The sequence below is a fragment of the Lactuca serriola genome, chromosome 7, assembly GCF_051521515.1.
Source record: "Lactuca serriola cultivar US96UC23 chromosome 7, Lser_US96UC23_V15, whole genome shotgun sequence".
Taxonomy (NCBI): Eukaryota; Viridiplantae; Streptophyta; class Magnoliopsida; order Asterales; family Asteraceae; genus Lactuca; species Lactuca serriola.
This window is the reverse complement of record NC_136414.1, coordinates 80,019,821-80,043,259: the sequence shown is the minus strand read 5'-3', so window position 1 is coordinate 80,043,259 and position 23,439 is coordinate 80,019,821. Positions and strand designations below refer to the sequence as shown.

Sequence of the window (23,439 nt, the reverse complement as noted above, 5' to 3'; positions counted from 1 at the left end):
TTATTTAGGGAACAAACAGATAGTTTGGGGTCGAGTACATTCCATCAGTACTCAAGCAAGTAGGCAATGCAGAGGGGATGAAGGAAGATGGATATAAGAAATTCAAGTCGACATTGAAGGGGGTGGAAGGAGTAGGGCGGTGGTGAAGATGAAAGTGGAGTCGATCATATTAGAGAGAGAGAGGGGGTGGGACCCTTGTATATTAAATTTTATTTATTTATTTATTTAAAAAAAAAAGTAACTGAAAACCTCATAAATGGTCCCTGTGTAGTAAAATACCAAAAATGCCCCTGACTTAACGGTTAAATGTTAACGGTGTTAGCGAAAAGGACCATTTGTTAAAAGTTTTGAAACCACAGGGACCATCTGTGAGGTTTTTTGAACTTAGGGACTAAACTTGATATTTTTGAAAACCATAGGGACCATTTTTGAAGTTTTGTCTTAAAATTTACTAGACGTGTAGTTGGCAAACAATGAAATGAAATGAAATCCAAGTTTACCAACTTCTTTCTATATTTCTATTTGATTTGTAAATTTGTCAGAAAAAAAAAAAATGTTAACATAAATTAAAAATAAAATAAAATAAAAAAAAAAGATGGATAATCACAAAAACGATCAAAATGGGAGTTGTATTATCACTTTTTGACCATATTTTTAAAATTTAATGCGGAATATTTCGCAAACATGAATTCCGTGTTTTGTGAAAAGAAAAAGCACTAGTCCTCACTATATAATCTATCTTTTGTTGTTTTGTGACACATCCTCAATAGTTAAAAGAAACTCTCCCACAATTCTCTCGAGTGCACATTTCACGTCCTTTCTGTGACCATTTCTTGCCACCAAATTTCAAACTCATTTCATGAAATGTCTTTCATGCTATGCTTTTGATGATTAGCATGTTGCAAACCAAACTCCCAATTTATTGTACTTTTACCGAGATAACATTCCATACACTAGAAATAGATTGTGATGCCCTAAACTTATTTTGCGAAATGATTTTTTTAAGTTTTTCAAGTTATACTTTGATTATTTAACATGTTGGGTCAAATGGTTGTATATATACTTATAAAAACTCCTAAATTATTGTACTTTTACCAAGAGAACATTTTGTGCGCCAGAAAACATATCATTTCACAAAATGGCTTTTTCATCTTTTTCTAGTTATGCTTTAATTATTTAATATGTTGGGTCAATATGGTAGTGTATTTACTTAACCGAACTACTAGTTTTTAGCATACAACAAATTTGGTACCACAAAATGGCAACATTTTGAAAAACCCTAAAATCATTTCGTGAAAAGGCCTTTTTCCTGTTTATTTTCTTCAAATTATGCTTTAACAATTAACACATTGACTCAATATGATTGTACATCCACTTAGGCAAACTGCTAATTTGCCTGGATATAGTTTCACGAACTAGGAACATCTTAAACCCTAAACCATTTTCGACAAATGGTTTTTCAGTTAATTTTTTTTCAAGTTAAGCTTTGATTATTTACAGTGTTGGATCAATGTGATAGTATATCTGCTTATCTAAACTGCTAGTAGTTTACTATGTTTATACCCATATATTGTTTAACAAACTAACATGTTAATGAACCCTTAATTGTTTCCAATAGTAATATATCTATCTGTTCAATGTTGTTTCCTTTCTTAAATTATGTGTTGAATGGTTGATTACATGTGTTTGGTTATTGTGATTTTTACAAGACAGCCTACTGCAGAGAATAATGGAAGTTATTGTCTTACCTTAAAGAGTATATTCGTCACATAAGGGAAAAAATTTTAAAAATAAAATGGAATTGAATAGAAAGAAGCAAAAGATGAGATATTAAAACATGTAAAACCGTTTGTCATGCCCTTGAAACTATAAACTTGTAAAATCAAGGATGATATATTGTTTGGATATGTCATATGTAATGTTACAACGACAATGAACTTTTACATTTAGAGTGTGATTAGATATCTGATGAACAATTAAGAGGTTGCAGAGGCCATCACATCGTCTGAATCTACTTTTAGCTGTTGGATAAAACATCAACAAAGACTGTAAGTTGACCTATTTCACAATAAAAAATATATATATATATATATATATATATATATATAAATAAAAATAAAACTTCACCTGATGAAAGTGCTTGAGTAGAGCTGTTTGCAAGAGGCTTCTTAGCTTTTCGCATTGATCAACCATATGGTCTGAACTGATTAAGTCCCCAAGCTTACACCACAAGCGTTCAATTGTTGTGTATGGAAACCAGACTGCAGATGTTCTCTTCCTACCAACAACATCAGCTGGTCGCTGCAGGCAAATATAAGAAAAAAATAAAAATTATTGAATTTTAAAAACATCACCTAGTAAAAGCTCATTAAAACTATAATAAAAACTAAAGACATCACATACCAATGATGCAAGGGATTCAATATAATGAAGCAGGAGATTGGTAGCCTCTGGATATCTCCCATAATCAACATAAAGTTGGAACAATGATGCAGGGCTTGACTCAGCCCCAGACATGCCCCAACTTCCCTTCACCTTCCCCTATCATTTGCAAATAAAACATCACTAACTTCATTTCTTTAATATAACATCCTGCTTTCAATTCTAAAATCTAAATGATTTCTTAATTATAATCATTTCTACATGGAAGGAAACTCTCAGTTAATAAATAGAATGTAAATTCAAAAATACTTTTAAGGACCCAAACAGAAGTGGAAAATTACTAAATACCTTGAACATCTGGACAAGCCAAAGAGGAAGTTCAATCAGTCGATCAGCACATAGAAGGGTTTCTGCAACAATAACTGGCAACCTTGGATGAAAACTTTTATATTTTTCCTGCATTCATAGGATTAAATTAAATCAATTAGTATCGATAATCAAAGCAATAATAACCAGGATACAAAATAAGAGTAAAAGGAGATACAGATACTAACTATGTATTGCTCAAGTGCATCCCATTGGTCATTTCCCTTTGAATATTGTGTTGAGGAAACTATGTCATGAGAATCATGAACAGCCTCATTGTTTGATGATGTTAGAAGCAGACTCTGTTTTTTAAAATTATCCCTGGAATAAATATCAATAATTATAATCCTACTTCCATCTAAAGATAGATAATTACATGAAGAAGAAAAAAAAAACAAGGGTTAAATGCAAGAGATAGCAACGCAAATAAATAATAGTAAGTTGCTATTTCTTGCATTTAGTCCAAAATACTTAAAACGATAAACAAAGAGTGAAACCTGGTAGGACAGCATTTGAGTGACATGGCAATAAAAACTCTTTCCAGTTCCCTGAGCAAGAATTTATTGTTCTTTCATCAGTGGTAAAAAGGTATAACAGTAACAAAGGAAGCACATGGAAAGAGTGAATTATTTATAGAAAGTGAAAATCCAGTATACCTCTTTAATTCTGAACCCTTAAAGAATTTAAGAATTACTGTAAAAACCATATCATATAGATTTGACTGAACCAACAACTCAACTAAGTTTGGTGGAGGCTTCTCAATCCCTGAAAGAGTACCAAAAAAAATACTATATTAATTTTCATGGCATTTACTTAACAATAACACAATATTAGATTACAACACACTATTCTTCAAGACTATACAACACTTTCTTCATACATGTATTCATTTTAATTTGTTAATTACTTAAATAAATTTAAATAACATGATAAATTATAAATTCAAATCTGCAAAAGAATAAAAATGATGTAAATTAATAATTTTATATTCTTTTTATAATAATAAAAAATCCATATATATTATTTACTTAGTTTAATTTAGAGTAAACTACAAAATGGTCCCTAGCTTTCTGATTTTTACCGCTTTCAATCCAAAATTATAACCATTTTCAACTTCAGTCCTTATTTCAAGGTTTCATATCAATTTTTGGTCCATGGAACCTTGAAATAAGACCAAAATCAATATGAAATCTTGAAATAAGGACCAAACTTGAAAAAGGTTACAATCTTGGAGTAAACATGAAAAAATCAGAAAGCACAGGGAGCATTTTTGCAATTTTCTCTTTATTTTATTTTCAAATACATTGATTTGTATGAAAATAATACAAATTATATAACTTAAAAATGGTGGCACACATAAATAAGCTGCACGCACAGAGGTTTTGTTACAGCGAAGATACATTAACATTTTTAAAATGTTTGCTGACTTGGCGATGACATGGCACAAATAAGTAATAAAAAAACAGTCTAAGAAATCATTCAAAGTTAGTACCAGTAAATGTCCATTTAATATTTGCCAACGAAAGCAAATACTCCGCTGATGTCAGCACAAACTCATTTTCAAGTTTCTCAATATCCATACAGGAATCCAGTTTCTGACCTGGGACATGATCATTAGCTTCTGCAAAAACAAACCAATTACATACATAAATGATAAATCTGATACTTTCCCAGATAGTAAAAGTAAGTTTTTTTTTTTAAATTACCCTGATCTTGAACTGTAATTCTCGCCTTTTTACTTGGATATAAGTCTTTATGATTAGACTTCCCTTGAAGTGAAGGAGTGATCCATGCACATGATGGATGGACAAGATGAAGTGCATTTATAGTGGCAGAAAGACAATTCAGCCTTTCTTGCAAAGTCAATGATCTGAGCTGGCAATCTTTTAAAGTTGCTTCATTTTTCAGTTGAAGTGAATGAAGGTACATATAAGTTGCAGCTTTACGCCAGTTATGTTGATGCATTTCAAAGGAGTATAGTAACTTATAAGGGTTTGGTTTCACCAAAACATCTGAACGCTCTGCCTGCAGAAAAAACACATTTTGAATTATTAAAGGTCCAAAAAAGATTTATTACAATAAAAAATAATTATGTATTACACACCTTCCAAGCAAGCTCCTGCTCTACTTTCTCAGCTAAACCAATTAATGGTAATTGGCCATCACAAAGAATCTACAAGCAAAAGATATTGTAAAAAATTTGTAATTCATATGACTCAAAAGAAATGGATAAGTGCAAAAAATATATGAAAGTAACCTTAGTTGCACCACGCTCATAAAGAACGATGATAAAACGCCTCAAGCAGATGTATTTGCTTTCTTCATCTGGATTTGAAATAATGGCACAATAAGCATCATGGTAATTGCTCAAATCAAGTGTAAACTTGAATACATTGGCCCAAAGTCTTCCTTTAGCAATATTTGGAGATTCGTTGAGAAAATCTGCCCCTGAATAAGTGTCTTTAAGGCCCAAAACTTCATCAACTTGTTCAAGTGCAGCAAGGGCAAATTGGCATGCTCCTGCGCTCATATTATATTGCTCAAATATCTGCATTGCCCATTGATAGTAATGAAGTTTCCATGCTGCAGGGGAGACGTGATCAGCTGCAGACAAGTGTGTTATAAGAACCATAGGGTATCATATCAACAAAATATTCCACTTTTAAGCATCCAGAATTTTAGATAGACTTACAGATGCCAAGGTGAGGCATTCCGGATTCATATGATAAATTCTGCAATGACTTTGATGCCCCTTGCAAAGATGCAGCTCTAGAAACACAATAAACATATCAGCTTTTTAAAAGCATAGTGGTTTTTACCATTAAGTGATGTATGGATAAAGTGCTAAATGGATGCATGATGTCAGTCTGGAATAAATGCATTAAGTCAAAAAGAAACACCACTATATATTTGTCTATTTTGTCGACTGGATGAACTATCTAAATGTGAGTAAATGACCCTATTACCCTTCTGTACATATGAAGTCAAAAAGAAACACCCCTGTGTATTGTCCTTTTTTGGACTGAATGAACTGTCTGAATGCGAGTAAATGACTGTTTTACCCTTCTTTATGCATTAAGTCAAAATAAAACAGACCTGTATATCTGTCCCTTTCTCAGGCTAAATGAACTGCCTGAATGTGAGTAAATCAAATGACTATCACCCCCTAATGAACTGTCTGAATGCGAGTAAATGACCATTCTACCCTTTTGTATGTGTTAGGTCAAAAAGAAACACACCTATATATATATATATATATATATATATATATATATATATATATATATATATGTCCCTTTTTTGACTAAATGAATGAGCTGTTTGAATGTGAGTAAATGACCATTTGACCCTTCTGTATCTGTACCCATCAAACTAAAAGATGATGAATGATAAATGATACATTAATAGATGATATGTCACATAATACATACCTAAAAAAGCAAGAAATAGCTTCATTAACTTTCTTTTCAGTAGAACCCCGTGGTGCTTGACGATGTGCTTGTGAAAGAAGACAACAGCCAAGAAGGTGAAGAAGTGTGCACCATTCATTGTTTACACCCTGAATACCACTAGATGTTTTCTCCTTCAGTATATTTTGGTTCACCATAGTAAGAAGATGCTTCAAAAACAAAGATATATACAAACTTTTACTATGTTTCTTGATATTATAAAAAATTGTTTGTAATGACACAAAGAAACAAACCTCAACAGCATCAAACTGCCCATGTTTAAGCAAGATCAAAGCAAGCATAGTTGAGTGAGTAGAAAAAGAAGATGACACGTCATCACTCCTTCCCCAAACTATCCGGCTTATGAAGTTTCTTACTGGAGCAATGAAAGAGGTGGGATTTGGAAGGTGTTTTGAATCAACACGGTTTTGATCTTTGAAAAAACTTTGATGATCAAGCAACAGAATAAAAGCCAATGTAAAGTCACATTTTCCAAGCTTGTCATTCCATGATCTTCGATCAATGCTGCTATCTGATGGAGCACATGAAATGTTAAAGTTAAAAATATAGACTAAAAATATGATTAGGTGAACAGTTTGTAAAATATGGTTACCAATTTGTAATAAGGAGAGTTGAGAACTGAAATCTTCTATGGCAGGTGATTCAGAAGGTGTGGTTGAGAAGAAATGTATTATATGCCACTCAGTAATAATTTCTTGAATCAATGGAAATAATTCAAGTTGCACCCTGGAAACATCATCAGGTGACATATTTATCTGCATATGTAAGTTTAAAGAATAAGATTCTAGCTTTGTTTTGACTTTACTCTTGTATGTATGTATGTATATATGCATAAACATAGAATAAAACATCAAGTGCTGACCTGGCCACCCAACTTCACCATGTAGCTCAGCAGCAATAGTATCCCCACTGCAGATTCAAACATCACTTGAGCAACTTGTGAAGTTGCTTGAACTGTTATGCAAGTACTAATATCAAAAACAGCTTCAGAACCCAATTTCTGTTCATTCTTTTGAGGCACTAAATAGTTCAAGTATTTCAATACAACATCTACAACTTTGTCCCATGTTGAAGCTTTTTTGTAGAGACCATGAAGAGATAAGAACATATCCACAGAGAACTTCCTTAATGCTTTGTGGTCATCAATTTCCTTTTTCCAAGCATTATCAACACCTAACTCTGAGACATGAACAGCTGCTATTGAAGAAGTGTATCCGGTTTCTAGAACCTTCAAGAAACGTGTAACAATGTCTTCAGGGGACATAGATTGTTCACTGAAGAAAGATTCGTAAAATAAAGCAGGGGTGCCTTTTCCTAGCTGTTGGCTAAGACTATTTGTGCATGACAAAACCTCACAAAGTAATTCCTGTTCAAGATCATTTGATAAGTTGATCCTTGAGCTTGCAGATTCACCAAGTTCATCAAAAGATCCTATATAGCAAAGGAAATGTTGAGAATGTTATATAGAAATTAAACATTGTGTTTAAATTTATGTTACTAATCATGTTTGTCATTAAAAACAATTCGATTTGTGTTGTTATTAATATAAAATGAACAGTTATTTATAAACAAAAGGGTAAAATGGTCATTTACTCAGCTTCAGACAGTTCATTCAGTACAAAAGGGAAGCAGTCTCTATGCATAAAGCACTTTATCCATACAGAACAAAAAAAAAAAAAAAAAAAAAAAAAGCTAAAAATAGTGTGTTGTTTTGGCTTTAACTGAAATCACAACTACATTTTGATTTCTAAAAAAGCTAAAAAGCCAAAATGTAGAAAAATATTTTCACAGTTTATTGGCTAAGTTTTGCAATTCTTCCAATTTTTGGTTATACAGTAGAGCATGCCCTAAGTACAAACTAACTGAACTCTTAGATTTTTTTGGGTAATCAATGTATAAAAAAAACTCAATATGTAAATCTATAAAAAAAAAAAAAAAACTTTATATGTAAACATACCAAGGGCAAGAAGCTCTATATCCTCCAAACAACGCAATAGAGAAACTGATGATTTTCTTATTAAACCAATGGCACCACTTGATGAATCAAGAAGTAATCCACATGCTGCATTCTTCTTATCCCAATTGTAAAAATAGTGTTCACAGAAGCTTCTCCAGCAGTTTATAAGTGAAAGTGGATTCCTGGAAACACCCTATCACAATGAACATGGTTAACAAAACTACCTTCATAAAAAGAATAACAAATAATAACATAACTATATTTTTAACTTCAAACCTCATGCTCAATTAGAGAAATAATCTCCTTTTTTAGTCCATCAGCAGTTAAAGAGTGAAACTCAGAATCAGTGAAGTGTCTGTTATGATCTTGTAGTGTTTCTCGGATAACAGAATTATGGAAAATGCCTGGAAGAAATAGCATACGCATGAAGACTGAAGACACATGAGGGGCAATTTGGTCCTGCAAAAAGTTGGAACATACAAATAACTTCTAGTTATCATAATTTCACCGCATGGCAAAGAAGACAGGGACAAATTACAGGAAATAGCAACACACTTTACTCTTTTTACCAATATAGGCAATGTAATGTGTTTTTTAACCATAATACATACATTTTTTACTCATAATAGAAGATGTAACATAAAACTTGTAAGCATTGTACAAGCTTCTTGTTATATATTGCTATTATCAGTAAAAAAACTGTAAATACATTGCTATTAAGGGTAAATATGGTATATAAAAAATTAAATGGCAAAAACTTCACACTTCACAGCACCTTTGTGGATGAATATAGTGAATGAGCAAGCCAAAGAAGATCATATGCAGCATGGTTAGAAGTTTGAAATAGTTGTTCAGCAACAACTGTTTCCTGTAAGCAAAAGCGTTGCTCGAATTCCCTAACAACATTTGCAAAATTAATCAAACATTATGATCAACTAAAAATAGAAATTCAAACCAAAAGTGTGACACAAGTCAATAAAATCACTAATAAAAACAGTAGAAATGAATAAATCTAGCAAGTCTTTGTAATAGAAGCCTTACCCACTCTCACGTGGACTTAACAAGTTGTGCAAAACCAGTCCCTGTTCTTTGAGTATCCAAATTTTATTTGAAGAAAGTTTGACATCAATGAGTGGACCCTAACAAAATCCCAATGATAAGAGTTAGACACTTTACATCAAAAATTTTAAATTAGAGCAATGATATTTGATAATATGACTCACCCCTTCCATGGAAATGTTCATTGTTGAAGGCTCAACAAAATAATTAGTCTTCCCTCCCAGACTAAAATGCAAATTGTATACAGATATCACCTCTCTATCAACTTCCTAAAAGTTTAAGAGGGAAAAAATGTATATGTTTATAAGTGTCCTTAAAGAGAACTCAAAGCAATTAACTTACATAATATAGAAGTCACTTTGAATCTGGCCCTTACTATTATAATAATAAGGGTGAATTAAGTAGCAATAAAATCACTAATAGGATGAAACAATATCTAGAATGAAATCATTATTGAAGACAGTTATTAGTTTAAAAGAACTGGAAATACCGGCTTAGGCTTATGCAGAACTGCAAGAGGTACTATACTTGTATCATGGATATTTTCTCCTGCCCATAACCTCATGAATGTAGCTCCTAAAATCATACAAAAAGAAATTAATGACAGATTGACAATAACCACGATAACAGATTAACATCAGAACATGTTTCCACTATTGCCCTTGCTGGAAAGCAGAAAAGGGCTCAAAATAACTATAATGTTGCATTTAGAAGGTCCTTTGCTCAGATAAAGAATTCATGGATTGAGAAATTCCATTAACAAAGATTGATATTGCAAAAAAAGGATAAGAGGACTTGCCTTCCAATGTGGAAGCATTCATGGTATAACTCAGAAGTCTGCTAAAGCTCAAAAGGTCCCACAATTGTAAAACTCCATCTAAATGTAGCACAAGGAGAAACCTTTTCCCTTGAATATGTAAACATACCAGATCCTTCACAGGAGCTATGGTCCTCCTGTATGATAATTAAGAAAACAGTTTAATCAATTTGAAAACAATAGTATATAGTTTATATTTTACTATATAACTCGGAGTGCAGAAACACTGCAACTCCAATATTCAGATACATCATGATGATTCAGTGAACTTTTACAGCATTCTAAAAAGATAAAAGATTGCCTAAACCAGTCTCAAAGCATATTTTCTAAAGAAAATTAAACAATAGAAGTTAAAAATTACCTCGACATTAAACTCCACAATCGACCAAAACTGGAATCATCTCGTAGTTCATGCAGAAAACCTAAGATTTAATTGAAGTATCGTTAAAAACTATATTAATTTTCCACATGTCATAAGAATCCATGGAAGTTAATAAACAACATGACAGATAGTAGCATGTGACAAGACCACACACAATAGCACATCCTTTCAGGCTTTCGTATTACAAGGTAAATCAAGACTAAATATAGGGAAACTGTATAATTAAACACATCTGAAAGCAAATTTATGTAAATATGTATAATGAGAATGTTAGAGAAAAGTAGCCTATAACCTGGATCACTAGAATCAAGAAAGCCAAGTCGGAAACAACCAACCAATCCAGTCCTTCCACCTATTACAAGACACCCCATGGTTGCTGATATGGCTGTAATTGCTCCATAATCACCATAATTTTGAATAGAAAACTCAACAACATCACTTGGTGGGAAAGCAGTGCATGATGCATAGTTAGTTATATCAGTCAGTCTAATAAGGTATGCAACTCCAGCAATTGTCAATGCATAAAGCATGTATGGGTTCTCAAGTGAAGTAGGGACCTACAAAAGAAGACATCACATCATTATGATATATTTGCACATAAAACATAAGTATGAAATGAAATTAAAAGGGGCTGCCAAACATATAAAAGAAAAAGAAAAAGAAAAAACCTCTTTTTTGCATATAAAAGCAAATGGACATAGAGCATTAGCGAATTCAAGCCGCAATCCAACCCTTGGAAATTCTTCAAAACTATGGAATTCGACTATCTCCAAGACATTTGGATAACTCTGGTCTATTCTCCTGTTATATCACAAGTCATCAGCATGAGACACGTATGCATACTATTTATCTTTGTATACTAACTTTGATGGTTTTTATATGATTATGTTTTAATTCAAAGTTTCTTATTGAGTACCCTTTATAATATATTACAACTTGATGATAGATTCATGATGGATGTCCCACCCATGTGTCACGATCTACTGCAATTATAATCTTATTTGAACCATAGGCAATTAGGCACTTCTAGATGCTAACAAAATTGGAGCTTTTATTAGCAGGTATGTGTTGCTAGTAGGTACCCCAATACTTAAAATCTCAATAGTTGCTTAGTGTTTACTATGACAATTTGGTTATGTTGAAACTTGTGGCTTCATAGCAAGAGAAGGAACTGACTAGAGCAAAAATGTATGTGAACCTGTGAGGTACAATCAAACTCATCAGGAGCAACATTCCCCTCTTATACTCCATCCACTTGCCTATGTAACATCAACAATTGCAATGAACAGATTGCTAAACATTACCAGCATTAACATTATTGATCATTCTACATGAACTTTTAAGAAAGTATCTGGTTACAAGGCAACTAGGAGCGTTAAATCAAAAACGAAGTTGTATGAATCTTTATATGACTGGTTATGTTGACTTTTCATGGTCCAATTTTAGAATTGACAGCATACATAAAGCTGCTATGGAGTCAAATCGACATGTTTATCTCTTTACTGAACACAGAGTATGCAAGGAGCAAGGGACAAGGGGGCAAGGTTTAGCCGTACACTATTAAGAAAAACAAAGCGAATGAAAGTATATATTTTGCAGCAACACAGTAAAAATGCTTTAGGTTTACCAAATGAAATAGGTGGGAGGGTCTCCAATACTGCAGCATGATGATACGTCGACAGTAAGAGGAGCAAAGGGCTCAGGCGATGGTGGAGGCGGCATAGAAGTAGAGATTGAAGGGACAGCGATGTTGAACCATTTGATAGAATCGCTGCCGATTATCGGAACCTCCATACCGGCAAAAGATGACCGAGCTGCCATCGATCGTGGTGGAGCCACGGAGGGTTTGTGCTGAAAACCTAGTCTAGTAACTGTAGTAGAGCGAGGGAAGGGTTTAGGGAGGGTATGGAGGGAGATCCGGGGTAGAAATTTTAAATGAAAAATATGATAATTTCCAATCCATTGTAAGTTTGTAACGATACTTTTTTAATCAGGCTTAGTTTGATCTTCGTATATTAATCTTTTAGTTATTAGTTATTTAGTTATTTTTTGAGACAACGAGTTGTAAAGGTAACGAACTTTCAACTTTGCTCATATTCAGTCGTTTGAATTTTTTTTCGTGCTTGATTTACCCCTGAATTATTTAATATTGTTTACATAAGAGTAAAATGTAAACAATATTAAATAATTAACACCGGTCATAAAGGTAAAATGTAAACAATATTAAATAATTCAGGGGTAAATCAAGCACGAAAAAGTTTAATGACTAAATATGAACAAAATTTGAAGTTTGTTACCCTTAAATGATTTTGAATGTTATTAAAAATGAGCACAAGTTGTAACACCCCGTTTTGAAAGTGTTCGATTGTGTCTTCGGAGACCAAGGGTAAAGCGTAATCTGACGATTCGGTCTTTTATGGGTCTCGGGTCTTATTCGGAAGGTTGTAGGGCTCGGGTGTGGAGCTGGGAGCGTAGGGTTTCTCATCACCTTTTCGTGGATATGAAGTTCGTAGGGAACGGACTTAGAACGAAGGAGTTATAGTACTTCGAAGTTGTTGGCAGAATTGGTCCCTTAATGGAAAAGTTTACATTTTAGCCCATGCATGCAAGGTGGCAGCCAGGTGAGTACGCCCAGCGTAAGCTGGGGTACGCCTAGTGTAGTGTTGGATAAGGAATCGCGGGTGCTAAAGACGTATGCCCAGGATCTCCAAAACCCTAACTTTTAGGGTTGGCTCACTATTTAAAGCACCTTAAGTCCTAGGGATGCGACTCCCTTTCATTCTCATAGCCTTAAACCCTAAATTCGAGTGGTAGCTTCATCTAAGAGTGTTGTGAGATTTGTGGGTGCATTTTGGGTGGTTTTTGGTGCATTTCAAGAATATGGAGTTTGTTGCAAAGATGGAAATCAAGGAAGAGCTTGTGGATCTGGCATTTTGGACTTATTCTCAGCTTGATGAAGGTATAAAGCTTTGATCTTGATCATTCATCTCTTAGATCTATCATTGTGAGTTTTAGTTCATTTTGGTCCCAAGGATGGAACCTTTATGGTTGAAATTCGATCCATAGGCTTAGAGTTGCCACTATCTGTGTTAAATGAGTCCCTAAGGCAGAAAGTTGCCATCTTGGAGGTCTTAATGGGTTCATGCATAAGTTAAGACCATTCCCATGGAAGTAGATTATCATTTTTGGAGTTTGAGCTTATGTGGGTCATGCAAAGCCATCGAGTAAGCAACTTTATGGTTTAAGACATTGAAGAGGACTTGGATCTGCAATTGTAGCTTCTGGAGTGCAGTATTAAGCACTTAATGGAAAAGTTGCTTAACAGAGGATACGTTGGGCGTACATGCAGGTACGCGCAATGTACACTCCATTCAGCCAGTACGCTTAGCGTACAGAAGAATACGCCCCGCGTACTCATCAGTTATGGGTTTGGTGTGTTTTAGGCCTCGGGTTGGGCCAAGCAATAGACTTTGTGTTTTGGGGCCCTGTTGGGCCGTCAGGTTTGGGATTTATATTTATTTGTGGAGGCCCATTATGGTTTTGAGCCCAATCTGGATTTAGGCCATTAAAGGACTAATGGACATTAGAGTGTTGGGCTTTTGTTTTAGGTTTGAGCCTTAGTTTTGGATCATACTGGGCCAGGGGTAGAATGGTCATTTTACCCCATGCATGGATTAAGGATTTTGGTATGCATCTATACACGAATTTTAGGCAACATAAGCATTTAATAATAAACCTAAGTGTACATGCACCTTAGATCTAGGTTTTACTATTATAGCAACCTACTTTCAAAACTACAAATATAAACTACCAATAAGATAAGATTACTAAGCTTTAAAGTATAATCATATATACTTTTGTTTCCCTTGAAGATTTTGAACTCTTGGTTTCTTCTGGAATGATCTATCACACAAAATATGAATGTCTTTAAAGGCTTACACCCAAAAGTCTAAAACCCTAGAAAATTAAAGAGAGAAGAGATAGGGCTATAAGAACCAAGTTCTTAGTTTTGCAAAGTGTAGGATTGGATTTCTGAAGGTTAGTGAGGTCTTTATATAGCTGAGATAACTTACAGATAAAATTGATTTGAATTAATGAAATAATCATATTTAATCATAATTCAAATCATTTCATTATATGTTACCAGGAACGATTCCAGAAGGCTCCTAGACCTTCTCCAAAATCGTCCACCTTCTTAGGGTTTCTAGAATGTTACTATTGATCAACTATTGAATAATTAACATTCAGTCTTTATACCTTTAAATAAATTTTGATTAATTCTAATTAGTTCCATTAACACCAAATTAATTCTAACTAGTTGCTAATTAATTTATTAACCTGTAATAAGTTAATAAACCATTTATCTCACTATCTTAAATCATTTTCTAGCTATTTTAGCTCTTAATGGAAACATTAAAATGACTTTATTATTATTCTCAAAGTTACACCAATTAGTTATGACGTTGATGTCACACCCCAAAACCAATAACGGCGGAATACGTTCCGGGGTGGAGGACGTCATGTACAGTATCATAACAATTGCATAATAGTAAAAGCAAGCGACAACAACCATTGCATATATGTATAGTAAATTTAATTACAAAAGTGTTTTGTAAAGTTTCATAGACACCAAAATGTATAACAAAATAAAAGATGGATCTTGTATGTGCTCCATCTTCTCCAAAAGTTGCACCTATACCTGTCTATCTTTGACCTGAGGATATAAGTTATTTTGAAAACGAGTATCAGCATAAAGCTGGTGAGTTCATAAGAATTTAGTGACTTTGTTGTATAAAAGTGTTTCCAACTTATAGAATAAAAACTGAAAAATTATGTTTATAAGTAGTAGAAATCCCTAGAAAATCCTATATTTTCCAGAAAAGTACTTTGTAAGTTAAATCCCTTGAGTTGTGTGTAAGTATTTTCATTGAAAACCTTCAGTTGTAAAAGTACAGTAATAAATCTTGTGTGAGTAACATATGTGAAGAGAAGTTATGCCTTTCATCGGTAGTAGTGGTGCAAACTTCCATTAGTAATAGATATTTACTTACTTCGGGATGTTAGCTTAGACTTAAGTCTTAGTGTATTATGTTGGATAAAGGGGGTAACCCCTCAGGTGACCAGACTGAAGTAGTAATAGAGAACCCGATGACCTTCCCGGTCATGCCTAGTGTAGTGATGTAGTGCCACCCCTGAGCCTAGTCGGTTCAAACTGTAGCTAGCAGTCGGGATGTAATAGTGTCCTTCCCGTATAGATCTATACATGTAGTGATGCCTTCCATCCGGAAAGCCCTGGTCACATAGGGTAAGCGTAGTAGAGTGTCTTATAGAGGGATAGTGTGTTATACTCTGGATTCGTGTATTCTTCGGTATTATAGTATAATAGTCTTTTGTATAATTCTTAGAGTGTTCTCTTATACGTGATTAACTTGACGTAATAGTCGTTATTGTGAGTATAACAGTAGTAGAGGTAACAAGTAGTAGTCTTAGCTATACATATTATAGCTAACTAGAGTGTATGATTTCCGGCCTTTGAATAACAAAGGTATTGTATGGTATGAAGACTTTCATATCTAACACTAATATATATGATATATAACTAAGAAATCAACGACAGTCGGACGGATAACAGATACCCTAGGACCACATCAAACAAGAACAAGAAGTAAGGCGAGCTATCGGTCCTAAGTCCTTCAAGTCTTACTTATATAAATATATTAGTGTAGATATATTTTAAAAAGGAAAGTAATTTAAACACAATTTTAAAAGCAGTTTAATAACAAATTAATCTTAAAATGCATTTGATAATCAACTAAAACAATTTTATTGGAAAGCAGCTAAAAGTGTACAAAATCCCTTTTTGATGATAATTTGTGAATCATATATGATTTAATAATAAAACTTGTAGAATTTATACTTGTATCCCCCCCCTAAAACATGTAAAAACATTTAAAAAGGTTCATTAAGGGGTATGAACTCACCTGCAATGAGTAGATCGGGTGGAAGTGTCGGGTGAGCGTTTGGTGTCAAGTAGAGGCTTGTACACCCTTTATGACCCTAGTAACATATGAAGACATATGTTTACAAGTAATTAGAGGTTAAGACCCGATTTATACACATATATACATCCTAATGTGATTAAAGGTCTTATGGTTGAGTGCTAGAAGGCTAATGGATTGCAAGGAAGGAGTATAAGACCTCACCATAGAGTTTACTCTCTTAAAACTCACCTTAAGCGAGTTTACGGTTAGAGGACCTTATCCCCCATGAGCTTACGGCCGTAAACTCATGGGAGGAGTGTTTTTGAGTGTTTTCAAGTCTCATGTGGTTTTAGAAGTGGTTCTAAGGTATTATACAAGGTTTTAGGGGTGCTTAAGGTTGCAAGAGTGCACTCCCTTGGAGTTTACGGTCCAAAGACCACTCCTTGGGAGTTTACGGCCGTAAACCCCATGGTTTACGGTAGTAAACTCTTGTACACCTCCAATCTTTGATTCTAAGGCTCTTGGCTCGATCCTAACATGTTATAGTGAGGGTATAAGGCTCTTTAAGGGACTTAAACTCTTATTTGGCATGATTTAGGGGAGTTTATGGTCTAAGCATATGCTTAGGCCGTAAACTCTAGTTTATCCCTTAAATGTTGATGCTTAGGTGTTCCAAGTCCGCAATAGCAAGTCCCTAAGCCATATCTTAAGTCTAAATGTGGTTTGGAAGTGTTTTGGGCTTGGTTTGCAAGGTTAGAGGGTGTTTACGGTCTAAGCATGTGCTTGGACCGTAAACTCTCTTTTAAGCCCTAAAACTTGATGATTTGGGGTTCAAACACTTTTAGGTTAAGTCCAAAACTCGTTTCTAAGCTTAAAGGGAAGAAATTTGGGACTTTTGGCCTCATTTTAGGGGTTTACGGCCTAAGGAGGTTCTTAGGCCGTAAACTCCTCCTTTACAACCTTTAAGTTCGATTTTTGGGTTAAAACCACAATAATTAATGTCTAGAACAAGTTAGGGTAGAAGATCTTACGTTTTGGAGGCGGAAACTCACGGTTTTGAGGCGAAATCGAACTTGATGAGAGAGAGAGAGTAGAGAGAGAAAGTGGGTCTAGAGTGGTAAAAGGGTTTCTATGGAGTGTCCAACTCCCTATATATAAGTCTTGGGTGTTGCACCCGGCATACGTCTACCCGATACTTATGTTTAACGAAGTTTAAACTTTTTACCCGGATAAATGGTTGTAAATAAAATAACTTTTTCCAATTAAATGGAAATGTAAATTTACTTGATTTTATTAATTTTATTACGACGATACTGACATAAAACACAAATAAATAAAACATTTATTTATTTGCCGACCCTAATTTAACGGAACTTTTTATACAATAGAAATTTCCATTAACGGAAACGGGTTATAATGACGGAAATAATTTTGGGTTGTCACAGTTGAACACCCATATCTATCAGGTATATCATACTCTTAGGTTTATACATATACATATTACTAATTATTTATTCCCTTTATGTTATTAATTTTATGACCACATTGGTTCTGATACAGACAATAACACAATTTATTTCTTTGTTTTATGAATAATAAATCTAAAAACACGTTCTCTTCAAACTACAAATCTTTTCATCCCCTTCCGACAAACTCATCTCCCTCCAACTGCAAGTCTTCTCATCTTGTCCCAACAGAATCATCTTTAGTTTTGTTACTTTCTTGTTGGAAATCTTCTTCAGAGCTTCCAAGATTGTAATAGAAGCCTTCATCATGGCTATAACATTATCAACATTAGCATTTGCCTAAGCAATGTTAATTCAACTTTTTGTGAATTTTTTCCATCATATGTGAGGTTTATCTACATTTCACCTTGAACCAAAACAATGTTGGCATGTTCAATAAACTTATAAATATGTTTTTTATTTGCCAAGGTTACACATGTTGTGTAACACTCACAAACTTAGGGCTAGAGTTTTAACCTTTAGGTGGACCTTTAAATAAATAATAATAATAGTTAATTAAACAAAAATAAATAAAACAACAGATTTCAAATGTTCAAAGCTTAGCACTATAAAACTTAAATAAAAGTTAGTTAATGTGGTTTAAGAGAAAGTTGAACTTAAAAATCTTTAAGATTAAGAATTAAGGAATAAAATTTGAGTACATTCACTTAATTATGATATGGACTTATTTGCAAGAAATTTTATCATTTAGTTTTTTTATTAGAATTTATAAAACCAAAAATGTTAACTAACATGTCAAATGAGTAAAACATAAAACTTTTAAGATTTAGGGACCAAACTTGTCAGATATAAAAAAACTTAAGTATGATCTTGAATTAACTAGGTTTGGACCTAAAATCTTAAAAATTAACTTTCTGGAGTTGATGTATAAGTATTAACACTTATTGGTTAAATCGGAGTTAGTTGGGGAACATTGAGAAACTTAAAAGTCTCGAGACCAATTTTGCCATTATATAAATTCTGAGTTAAAACCTAATTCTCTTTCTTTTTTCTTATTCAAATTTCATAACTATAAAGCCCACGATAGTCCATTTTTTAATATAGACATAGATTGGGAATAAAGTTGAAGATATAATGGTGTTTTAAGTTAATGATATAAGTTTATCTCTTTGGCAAAAAATAAAAATGGAGTAATAAAGCTTTAATTGTGTATTTAAAACCATAGTTTCATGAGTTCATCATTGAATTCGGTAGAATTCAATTTCTATGTATGTATTAGGTTTAGAATTGTGTTTTAGGTGTATCACCAACGCAAATCATGTGTTGAGATTTTCATTTGGTCAAACTTGATTTTATGAAGCCTTGGTGAAGTTTATGAGCTCTAACAATGGTATATCATCCTTGATCTATCCAAAATAAAGTGTGACTATGGAATTTTTGTTCTCTTATGATTTGTAACTAGATTAATGTGTTCTAAAGTTAAAATCATATGAAATATTTCAATTTAGTAGTCATATCTTATGTTTTGAAGTTTGAAATTGGAATTCAATGGATGATCTCTTAATTTGATATATTTGTGTTGTTAATGAATTTAATTATATTTAATTAGGCACTTGAAACAATCTTCAAACTCTATTTAATAATATTAAATCATTATAATTGGATTTATAAATATTTAAGTCGAGTTGAAGGAGCTAAATAACCATTTTTTAAGGTTTTTGCTCAAAGTGCTAAAATTGACAAAAACACGGGTCTTGTTTTCCTATACATTAAAAATCATAGACCATATTTTCTTTTGTCAAAATTCACAACGTTTATATTTTTACATCAGGACTTTTGGTGGTCAATTGGTTGCTTCTTCTATGTGTCGAGTGTTAATAAATCTATATAGGTTAACTAAGTTTTAAAAACTAATTAGCATGTCGGAATTTAATTAGCATTAATTATGAGGCTTATTATGATCATGTAGTTGTCCAATGTCTCTTTTATCACTTATAAGAACTAATTTGGAGGATAACCTACAATTAATTTATTATCCAACTAGTTTATAACCCGTTGGAACCACGGTTACAAAATAAATTAAACTTTTATAGTAAAAATTTATAAATTATTTATCAATTACTTCAAATTTAACATGTAATTAGAAAAAGTAAATTTGAATTTCAAAGTGTTGCCTAATATATCTCTTTGACATGTGACATGATATTTATGAAGAATTGTATTAGAGTGATACATGTCAAATGGAGAGTAAAACTATTCATTTATTAGAATATGAATATAATACATGTCCCTATTACATTTTGTACTATGAACTTTTTCCTTGATTTGATTTGTTATGTGCACTTACTACTTAAGATACTATATGCTATATGCTCTCCCTCCTTGAGGTCGAGGGTTCAAGTCCCGCTAGGAACATATGTGGATTTATGAATAGTTTAGGAGTAGAGTAGATTTGGAGTTCAAAAAAAAAGTTTTTTTTTTAATAGTTTTAGAATTAGGACAATCTCTTCCGTTTTGAAAAGGATTTTGATCATAAATTTATGCATCCACTTATTAAGCTTTATATGCAAAGTACGTGTAATGAAATATATGGTGTAGACATGTAGTGGAGAACTCATTAAACTTTGTGCTTACTCATTATATATAGAAAAAATTTCAAATTGTTCGGGTGAGAAGGGTAAGGGAGCGGCATGTTTTGTATCTATGTTGTGACTATGTTTTTCAGACTTTTGTTTGACTCCATGATATGTTTTTATGATGTTTGAACCTAATTGATATTTATGTTTTATTTTTAAAAAATGGTTTTTAATTGTTTAAACTAAACTGTTTTTTTATTGGGAAGTTACACACAAGGTGCCCTGATCCAAAACAGTGAATTCGCCGAATGAACAATACTCGCCGAAACAATGAACTCCACGGATGAACAATGCTTGCCATAATAGTGAACTCGTCGGATGAACAATGCTCACCGGAACAACAAAGTATGAACAAGCCTTCTCTTTAATAGTATATCTGGACTTCTAAAGGTAGTGGTGGTGGTGAGGCAAGATTCTTTGTTCCAACTTCGTTTTCTAAATTTTATTTACATATTCAGTTTTCATGGGTAATGGTTCTTAAAAAACATTTAGGGTGCATTTGGTTGTGGAAAATTGTTTTCATTTTTCTAAGAAAATGTTTTTAGAAAATAGAGTTGAGTTTTTATTTTCAATTTTCAATGAAAATTTTAGAAAACGTGGTTGATTGAAACAAGGAGAGTTTTCATTTTCCATTTTAAAAATTTAGAAAACTGTAAAAATCACTTTTTCTAATTTACATACAATTTGGAAAAACTGAAAATTTTCATTTTCTTGGAAAATTTTGGAAAATTGAACGAACCAAACTGTAACATCCTAAAATTCAAGACTAAAAATTTTCTTTTAATAAAACATTACTTAAAGAAAAATCATCAATCCAAATATAATCAAAGTATTAATTTTCAAAACACATGTTCATTATCAGAGTAAAACATTCCCAAGCTGTCTAATCTATGGTGTGTGCCATGCGATCACCCCAAGCTCTTCCCTCCGCTACCGGAAGTACCTGAAACCAAAACTGAAAACCGTAAGCACGAAGCTTAGTGAGTTTCCTGTTGGATTAGGTGTCTAAGCCCATAACTATAATTGGTATATACTTGAATTGATAGCAGCACAGTCCTTTTGGGTTGCCCTCAAACCTAGCAACCGGACAAGGAAATTATGAAAGGAGAGATATTAATTTATTATAAGATTAATAAATTAATATAAATGAATTTATTAATATGTTAAAAGATTAATATATTAATAAGAAATCATTTTGTTTAATTAATTGTTAGCCAGAAATTAATTAGAATTAATTTTGGGGTTAAAAGAATTAATTATAAAGTGCAGGGACTAGTTTGCAATTATCTAATAGTTGAGTGGAAGGCTCCAGAACCTCCTTGGAAGGAGGTGGACGAAATCTATAGGGGAAACCCTAAGGATTTCGTCCAAGGGGGCTTGGATAAGGCCTTTGGCTTTGCTTAGGCCCTAAGCAAGGAGCATTAGGGTTTTTCCTAAACCCTAGATCCCTCAACTATATAAGGAGCCTCCTGGTTCACATTTTGGTCACTCTTTCTTTTGAAGAAACCCTAAGGGCCGAAATTTTGCATACTCCCGCTCCCCTCTCTCCTCTACTTTCCTTCTTGCTAGTTTGGGTGTGATTCCATTAGAGGCATTACACTTGTGGTGCTAAGCTTCCAAGAAGATCAAGATCAAGATCAAGGGAATTATCAATTGTTTACTATAACAATTGAAAGGTATGTAATTACTAAGCCCTAGGTTGTAAATTTCGATTATAGCCTCTCTTCTCTAGGGTTCTTGTTATGCAATTCAAAGTTGTATGTTCAATAGATAAAACATAGATCCAAAGTAGGTTGCATGTGAACTTAGGAATTGTTTTTCTAGTTTATTTGTTTTACCTAAAACCCATCAGTGGTATCAAAGCCATTGTTGTTTTTAAATTGAATTGCTATAATAGTTGAATTGCAAATTAGGGTTTATAGCCATTAAACCATAAAGGCCAAAATTTTTGATTTTAGGGTTTTGGTGCAAAGGGCTTTCGAAAACCCTAGCCTCCATGAACCCTAGTCGAAATTAGGGTTAGGGTTTCCAAAACCGTAGCCTCCTCCCCTTGTAATTTCGAAATATGCTCCCTCTTTTATTTGTTTTGGATAATAGTTGCCTTATTGTATTATTGAGATAAATAAGGAAATTATCCTATCCCCATATTTTCGAAATCTAGAAGGGATATGGATTAGGATTAAGTTAATTGTTTAATTTCATTAGATAATCCTTAAAAGATTTAATAAATTAATTAAAAGTTAATTAATAGATAAATATTAAATCTAATTAATTGGTTTACTTAAATTTAAAATTTAATAGTTTAAATTTCAAAAAAATTATATAAACCCTTGGAGTTTTAAAATGTTTTAAAAAACACCTTATATATATATTATAATTAAAAGTTAAATATTATATATGTATAAGAATATGGTCAGTCAAATCGCTAGTATGCCTCATTCACGAAGCTAATCTATAAGGGGGTATAAGGAAACTGCCTATAAAATGGTAGTTGAATGGGTGTCCACTCTCACCCACCGCTTCCTTGATTAGTGGAGGGTCGTTAGCAGAACGGATTTGATAGGACAACTACATCTCATTAAAAGTATAATGTTATTAAAGAAAGTACTAGAACATTATTTTATAAAATCCCAACTCTAGTTACTTTAGAAAAAATGTGAAAAGTATGCTAATCCATGAAATTGCACATAATGCTTTATTGGTCGTTAGTGGAGCGTGTGTGGTTAACCGGCACACTAAAAGGTACTAATAAAGAGTAGTAAAGGGTATCTCATAATTGTCATTTTGATGGAGCGTGTGTGGTTTACCGGCACATCAATAGTTAATGATAAAGACAATGAGGTTACCAAGCACATCTGCATGGTTATTCACATCTTGTTTGTGATCCTCGACATCCCAGTCACAAATAGAAGAGCATAATCCG

The 23,439-nt window shown here is 33.1% G+C and overlaps 1 protein-coding gene across 1 annotated transcript; it reads right to left on the bottom strand.

The window, feature by feature from the left end:
- Positions 1–1,801: 1,801 nt before the first annotated feature.
- Positions 1,802–12,365, bottom strand: SAR1 (SUPPRESSOR OF AUXIN RESISTANCE1). The gene is made up of 27 exons (XM_079008620.1): positions 12,061–12,365; positions 11,102–11,234; positions 10,726–10,990; positions 10,413–10,473; positions 10,034–10,188; positions 9,725–9,810; positions 9,399–9,503; positions 9,217–9,314; positions 8,951–9,071; positions 8,452–8,634; positions 8,176–8,368; positions 7,081–7,649; positions 6,811–6,973; positions 6,452–6,729; positions 6,180–6,367; positions 5,441–5,517; positions 5,006–5,352; positions 4,853–4,921; positions 4,455–4,773; positions 4,241–4,369; positions 3,405–3,513; positions 3,246–3,296; positions 2,937–3,069; positions 2,731–2,838; positions 2,404–2,541; positions 2,128–2,301; positions 1,802–2,021 (listed from the first exon to the last, which is right to left on the bottom strand). The coding sequence occupies exons 1-27, from the start codon at positions 12,252–12,254 to the stop codon at positions 1,977–1,979; spliced, it is 4,491 nt and encodes a 1,496-aa protein (XP_078864746.1). The 5' UTR covers positions 12,255–12,365; the 3' UTR covers positions 1,802–1,976.
- Between the last annotated feature and the right edge of the window lie 11,074 nt (positions 12,366–23,439).

What these genes read in the sequence shown, in the direction of transcription:
- SAR1 (XM_079008620.1), bottom strand. Translation starts at nt 12,254, where the DNA reads ATGGCAGCTCGGTCATCTTTTGCCGGTATGGAGGTTCCGATAATCGGC. An exon ending in TCTTGATTCTAGTGATCCAG is followed by an intron (nt 10,474 to 10,725) that starts GTTATAGGCTAC and finishes ATTAAATCTTAG; the next exon opens with GTTTTCTGCATGAACTACGA. An exon ending in GGCAGTTTGATGCTGTTGAG is followed by an intron (nt 6,368 to 6,451) that starts GTTTGTTTCTTT and finishes TTGTTTTTGAAG; the next exon opens with CATCTTCTTACTATGGTGAA.